General features: G+C 33.5%; 1 protein-coding gene across 2 annotated transcripts in view; it reads right to left on the reverse strand.

Moving 5' to 3' along the window:
* Window positions 1–8,034, reverse strand: part of LOC106460513 (glutamate receptor ionotropic, NMDA 2B-like) — an 84,715-nt gene that overhangs the window by 6,206 nt on the left and 70,475 nt on the right. For both annotated transcript variants that reach the window (XM_022387709.1, XM_022387712.1), the window contains 2 exons: window positions 7,345–7,565; window positions 1,196–1,356 (listed from right to left, as the gene is read on the reverse strand). In XM_022387709.1, the coding sequence (XP_022243417.1) occupies window positions 1,196–1,356; window positions 7,345–7,565 (382 nt within the window). The remainder of the gene's footprint in view (window positions 1–1,195; window positions 1,357–7,344; window positions 7,566–8,034) is intronic.

The raw sequence follows: 8,034 nt of genomic DNA on the forward strand, positions 1-8,034 counted from the left end.
ATAGATAAAGGCATCCAACTCCCTACGGAGCAGAGTCGACTTGTATATATATATATATATATATATATATAGTTCAACTTTATACAGATCTTTTATTCTGATTGATTATATTGCCAGTCCAAATCAGAGAAATTACATTTTAAAAGTAAATATCTGCATCTAAAATTATATTTTTATGTGTTATTGTAGTTGTTTTTATACAAAAAACTGATTTTAAGATTATGAAAACTACGTCATCACAGTGAAGGCGTAAGCCGAAACGTCGATAACAATAAATTATGTATGAAATTCGAATTTCCGAATTAGTTGCATTTTATATGTAATCAAAAAATAATATTGTTAGGTATTGATGGAATTTTTTTATAAACCATGCTGTTTGATACAATGTTTATAAGAACGTGATTCATGGTACTAATACAAATAGTTACATTAGCCTAATTTGATAGAATTGATAGATGCAACCTCTGTTTATTTTCAACCGAACCATCATGAAAATACTTTGATTTAAGAGGACGAAGATACACAGCTTCTCCAGATTTTATGGTAATGTGTTCAAGACGTTTTCAGGTCACACTTAGTTTCAATGCATTACATAGTACTTAAAAAGGTATTGTTTCTGAAAAGAAACTTACATGATATCCTCGTTTACTTGTGGTAAAGGCAACATTTTCGTAATGTTCTACTGCAACGTTTTCTTGATTTTGAGAATTCTTGAATTAAACATAACGTTTTTTTTTCCTATTAAATACAGAAGAATTTGAACTACCACTTCCAATGCTTTTGACTGTTTGAGTGCAGAAGGAACGTTTCTTTGGTTTTCTGCATGGCTTTTAAAGATTTTGTATTCCAAGAGAGCAACACTATTGCCTATGGGGTTCTAGCTTTATCGTCTCCGAAAATATAGTCAAAACTGTTTGGTAGAAGTAAGTAACTAATAAATGTGGAAACATACCTGCAGCTACTTTACAGTTCTGCCAAGCAATCTCCATTAATAATTCATGTGTTTACTCGAACTAGGTGACAAGTTATTGGAATAAAGTTGACAAATAAAACTTTGTCATCTACAATACCAAATATTTACCTGTTACGAATGAGACTTTGTTCACTAGACAACTGACAGTTGCGTAGAGAACACTGTTTTTATAAAACACATACAGCTATTCCGATTATTCATGGCTTATATAAACAGTCGTACCCTTTTTTAACGGCTTTAACTCCTTGATTCACTGAGGACCGGTTGAAGTTCTTCATATATTTGTGCATTTCAGGTTTGTTATCCTCGAGGACAGCCTCTGTGTTACCGTGAGGAATGGTTCCGAAACGAAATGGAGGATCCGTCAACCAAGGATTTTTTAGCTAGAATAAAACATTAAATATAACCCAAGAAAATAGAAACTTATTTTAAATTTTTGTGTAAGAAACTTATAAGTATAGTTTATCATTTCAGTTTTACTGAATTGTAAAATCATACAGAGAATTGACAATAACGAATGTTAACATAGATACAAGACTTTTGTTTGTTTGTAATAATGCACAAAGCTACACAATGGGCTATCTGTGCTTTGCCCACCACGGGTATCGAAACCCAATTTCTGGCGTTGTAAGTCCGCAAAAATACCGCTGTGCTACTGGGGGGCTACAAGACTTTTACATAGAACTGCCAAAGAGTTAACTGGCTACTAAGAAACTGGCCAAGCAAATCGGTCATCATGCTATCCAGTGTTAGAAGACTATTGGCTCTCCTCACTCCCTTATAAAAATTAAATTTCTAGTACATCACTATAGTTTCAGCAAGAGGTTTGAAAATCTGATAAAGCAGAATCTTTCGGTACAATCTTCACTTCTAAACCCTTTCTGATCCCAGATCAAAGAAAGATTACGTCCGTCATACACAACATTATCGACAATACTTTACGAAAACCTATCTGAGAAAACATGAAATATATTATTTCAAGTCTGTCACAGATATTTAATTAACAAAATGTCATGAAAATGTTTAATAAAACGATCGTGCAAGATCATAAATGGATTGTGTTATGGATTTCGCGCAAAGCTACACGAGGGCTATCTGCGCTCGCCGTCCCTAATTTAGCAGTGTAAGACTAGAGGGAAGGCAGCTAGTCATCACCACCCACCGCCAACTGTTGGGCTACTCTTTTACCAATGAATAGTGGGATTAACCGTTACATTATAACACCCCACGGCTGAAAGGGCGAGCATGTTTGGTGTGACGGGGATTCGAACCCGCGACCAGCAGATTGCGATTCGAGCGCCCTAACCACCTGGTAACTTAGATCTTTGTTCTTATCTGTCATTACTATTCGTTGTTTTTGTTTCAAAGATGCTGTTTTCTTATTTCTAGTCAAATGATAGAGGACTGAAACTCAACGTATCTATCAAATTTAGCCTGATTCATTGAGATGTTATTTTTGAAGAATAGTTTTTGACATACGGAAAGAAAGGAAAAAGACAAAACCACCAAAATCAATTGCAACTAGTTTCGGGTGAATTAAAATGACGTGAAAGTATAATAATATGTTTGAAACGCACAAAGTGTACCGTCGAAAAATTCATTAACCCCAGTCTGTTTTCTTATTTTTTTCAGAAAAAAAGAGTGCATTTATCTTTCCATTCTGTTTTTAAAAAGGGCTCATTATACACATTGTTCAGCAAAATCTGTTCAGAGATATAGTAGAGTCCTAGGGATTATTGTTCTAATATGGTGTAGCCAAGTCTAGACTCGAAAACCTTTCAACTCTGCGACGCATGCTCGGAACTACTTTCTGCAATTTGTCTGCATTGCTGTTTCATGAGTTTAACCAGTTAATAAAGACTAAAAGATTTTGGGCTAACATTTCGATTTAATTTCTTCAGATGGTCCAAATAATGGTCTGTAGGGTTAAATACATGAATTCTGGGTGTGTCACTTTAAGACACTGAATCCCCAGGTAAGAATTGTACGTGCTTTCTGGCATGGAACAGCATGTAGACCCACTGAATAAAAAGCTCCGCCCTTAAACGTGTTAATTTATCTCGTGATATATATGGGCGTTTAAGCTTGAAGACATTTAACAATTGATCCTGCGGTCTTAGTGATTAATTTGCCCCTATTCCTATACAGGTTACGTCTTCCTGTGGCTAAACAGTGTGCATTGAGTCTGTGGTTTTAGTGATCAGCATTTGCTATTCCTATAAAGGTTATGATCTCCTGTGACTACATAGTGTGCACTAACGCTGTGGTTGTAGTGATCGGTATTAGCTGTTTCTATAAAAGTTACGTTTTCCTGTGACTACATAGTGTGCACTAAAGCTGTGTTTGTAATGTTAATTAATACCAATTTTTATTGTAAGTTATTCTTTGACTATGTAGAGTACTTTAACCCTGTAGCTGTAGAGATAAATAATTCCTGTTTCAATAAAAAGTTATACTTTCCTGTGGCTATATAGTATACACTAACGCTGTGGTTTTAGTGTTACGTAATCACTGTTTTTATTGTAAGTTATTTTATTGTCTGACATTATAGTGTACTTTAACTCTGTAGCTTTAGTAATAACTAATCAATGTTTCAATAGAGAGTTATATTATCCTGTGACTATAGTGCTAATGATTTCTATTGGTTATAATCCTGATGAATTGAGAGTGTTATTTAACCTTATGACTATTGAGTGTCAAGTATTCTTGTTACTATACAATGTTAAATAACTCTTCAATTAAACAATGATAATTGAACATATATATAATACTGTGATTATAGCAAATTAACTCACGTAACTATGCATTGGTAATTAATAACTACTCGTGTCACTATATAAGCGGAACAGTTTCAGAGAATGCGTATCTAAGTGCTGCTATCTTGCCCGAATTCAACGTGCTTCATATATAAAAAAAAATCCATAGCACTCAAATGTAGCTGTGAAATATTTATTAAACAGGAGATATAGAAATGTTGTATCAAGAAACCAGGTTCCACGGTGAGATAGCGGCAAGTCTTCGGATTTACAACACTAAAATCAGGGGTTCGATTTCTCTCGGTAGACACAGAAGATACCCCGATGTAACTTTGCTATAAGAAAAAAAACACACACACACAAGAAACTAGTTTTTGAATTAACAACGAGATTGATACTAAAAATTATCATAGGTTCTGAAACTCATTTTCTCATATTTTCAAATAAATATTGATGCAAATCCCAGGTTTACAAATGTACAGTTTTAATAAACGCAGAAAAACTCTTCAGAAACCAATGGGTTTCTTCTTCAGCGGAGACCAAACACTAAACTTTCCCTGGATTTATACGATAAAATATATAAGTATTAGAAATAGAACTAATATGAAATAGTCTAAGTATGCCTTTCAGTCTCATTTCCTATTGATCTACGATTTTTGTTACATTCAATGATTGCTTCCTTACACTGATTGATTAAATGTACTTTTATCAGTTCGTCTTTAGTTTCGATTGCCAAAATAAAGATGAAAAAGTTTTAAGAACAGCAGTATATTATTGTATATATATTACTATTGAATTGCATGTACTACTACTTATTTTTTGTGACTTACCGATTTGAGTTGATCGAGTAGTTACTTTCGAAGATTTATTTTAACTAAATAGGTTATTAGTCTTTCGAAAAAAAATTGTTTTGTTAAACGGGTATATAAGTGCTCAAGGACAGAAAGTGTATTATCTTCACAATAAGCTTGATAGCTCTTGTTACTGAACTCTCCAAACAAATAGAAAAGTTTGATATAAACATTTTAGTTTTAAATCGGCCACCAGTAAGAACATTAACAATAAAAGTTATATGCTATGTTTTAGAATTTTATAAAATTCAAAAGTCAATATTTAATAATTTTAACCCTTACAATTTGGTAGTGTGTTGTTGTTCCTCGTCATCTGGTGGATCAGCGGCAAGTTTCTGGATTAACAATGCCCTTGGTCTTCAGAGCGCAAACAGCAAAAAAGTGTAGGTTTTTGCCTAAAACCCAAAAACGTTGTCCCTCTACCGGCTGGAACGACAATTAACGCGATAAACTAGTAACCGTATTAGAAGTGTAAAATATTAGAAAGGGAGTTGTCCCTCTACCAACGCGTCCAGATTGACAAAAGTCAAAGGTTGTCCAGCTACATCTTGAAATCAACGTAAGGTTTTATAAAGAAGATGGCGAGCCAATAAACCGAAACCTCATCAATCGAACACGCACTTGTTAAGTCATTCAATGAACTTCCAGTGACTTTGTGCTTTTTTTTATATTTTGAATTCTGTAGCCGGTCCGTGAAAAGTTTCTCAAAAGGTTTGGTCAAAATTGACCTTGCTGTCCTTCACAGAAGCTTCTTACAATGAAAACTGTGATTTCGAGCAATGGTGAACACGATCGACGATGGAGGATGCGGTTCCAAGAAAGCAACTGATGGAACATTACTCTTATAAAATGCGATTAACTTCAGGACTAACAATAATATGCACACTCTCATAGGTGGAATGGGAAAAAAAGGTCAAAGTAAAATTAACTGGGTTTAATTTCTATTATCTGTCCACAAAGAAGAATTATCCTAGTTAAAAATACATTATTTTTGCAAACGTTAAATTTAATCCCATGTTAAACTAATTCCAAACATTATATATTGTGCCATGTCCAAATAAAAATTAATACACTAAACGTATAGCAAAACTCAGACAGAAGAGGGAACAGTGAAACTGGACTTTGAAATAATGAAACATGAAAAAAAGTTGGAATAATGAACGCATATCGAAACATATATATACAGAAACACACACACAAATTGATAAAAACATTCCATAACCGAAAAACCTCCAAGAATTTTGGGAAAGATAAAAGAATTTTAAAAATTCACAAATAAGAAAAATCCGCAGAACGTCTGGAATTTACTAAAAATTCATAACGTGTTTGCATTTCAAATAATTCTTAAGACGATGAAAACATAATACTAATGTTCTGAAAAAGCTACGGACGGGCCAGATAAAAAGGTTTTGCCATTCTTCTCTGCTGCTAATGTTTTTCCATTGGTTCAAGCATATTTCATTTTGCATGCCTGGTTCCAAGAGAGATCAGTAGGGAATGAATTTGTATGGTTTTAATTTGATCTGCTTGCTTTATGAGAACAACTTTATTTCAAAAATAAATTATTTGTTTACTCTTTTGATGACTATAAAAGTAGAAAATGGGGTGTAAATAGAGAAAATGGACTTTGTAGCATCAAAGTTTAAGCTGCAGAATGAACAAGAGGTTCAAGTGATGAGATGTTAGAGTTCAAACTATTGCGATCTCATCACTTGAACCTCTTGTTCGTTCTGCAGTAGTACTATAGGTTCAAACTGTAGTATTCCACCGACTTAATCATCTGTCTGGTTAGAGTTCAAAGTATTGCACAGACAGATGATTAAGTTGGTGGAATACTACAGTTTGAACCTATAGTACTACTACAGAACGAAGACGAATTAATAACATGTTTAAGAATATGTTCTAACAAAGGACATAGATGAATGAATAACAAAGGTTAAACTGCCTACAAATGATGGAAACAAACAATGAAATATCAAGGTTTTAATACAATATAGAAACCAGACGATAGAATATCAAGATTCTAAGTTGCAGTACGACGGAGGAAACAGGCGATGGAATATGAAGGTTTTAAACTGCAGTAAAACAGAGGACACGGGAGATAAAATATCAGAGGTCTTAAACTATAATATGACTAGATAAAACCAGCGATGGTTTATCAGAATTTTAACTGTGGTACAACCAGAGAACTCTAGTGATAGAATATCAGAATTTAAACTGCGTTACGACCAGGAAAGATACACTACAGAATGTTAGGCTCTATTTTAGATATATAATGAACAGAGGAGTCAGACTATAGGATTCTGTTATGCGCATATAGTATCATTAAAATAATTAAAGTACGGACTATGAAAGTTTAAACCATGGTAGGATCAGAGAAGCCACATCACGGAATATTAAAGCTCTTTTTAACTATGGTACAACCCGAGAAATGAGACTATAGAACATCGGAGCTAATTATATATTAGGTACGACTTGAGGTCTAGACTGTGGATTATTGAAGCTTATTCTACATGTGATATGACTGAAAAAGTCAGATTGTGATATACTAAGAGTCAAAACATGTACAATTAAGGTACAATAAAATATTTCGAGCAAAGTGTACTTTTCTTGTTTTTTACAAGTTTGATAAACAAATGTAAATTTTCTATAATCATCTTGATAGAATCCTGCGTATCCTTGGTATTTCCTTTTTAAAAGCTTTCTAAGAAAGGATGGAGTTTAAGATGCAACAGTAATTACTAAGAGATTCCACGAGACTTACCCTTTTATCTTCAATGCCAGACAAATCATAAAATTCCTCTCTGGTGATCATGAAGGCTGCCAAGTTTGCCGTGTATAAAGCCAAAAAAACTACTGCAAACATTGCCCACACGCTAGACATAAACTTTGCTGTGTACCCTCGAGGGCAATCAACGTTGACGCTCGCACCAAATAGAATAGCCCACACCAGCCAGTAAGTGCGAAACAAAGAGAACTTGTAATCTAGAAAGAGATTAGGAAAATTAACAAACAATGGTTAGTACTTTCAGTCCACTGAATTATATGATTCTAAAACTCGTCGACAAAGGTGGTAAAGTATACATTTCTAAATAAATATAAAACCAAGTAATAAAATCTATGCAAACACACACACGTGATATATGTTTTAAAGAAAAAATCGTAATCTCGCCAGATTTTTCCAACTTTGATAATAGTGAAACACGTTTTTCTAACAATACAGTTGTTAAAGGTAAAAAACATGAACACACACACAAAGAAAAACTTTTGTATATCTTAGTGTTTAATTATGATAAAACAAAGTTACTTTGATAATAGTGAAACACGTTTTTCTGACAATACAGGTGTTAAAGGTAAAAACATGAACACACACAAAGAAAAACTTTTGTATATCTTAGTGTTTAATTATGATAAAACAAAGTTACTTTGATAATAGTGAAACACGTTTTTCTGA

The sequence above is a fragment of the Limulus polyphemus genome, unplaced genomic scaffold (genome assembly GCF_000517525.1).
Source record: "Limulus polyphemus unplaced genomic scaffold, Limulus_polyphemus-2.1.2 Scaffold34, whole genome shotgun sequence".
NCBI lineage: Eukaryota > Metazoa > Arthropoda > Merostomata > Xiphosura > Limulidae > Limulus > Limulus polyphemus.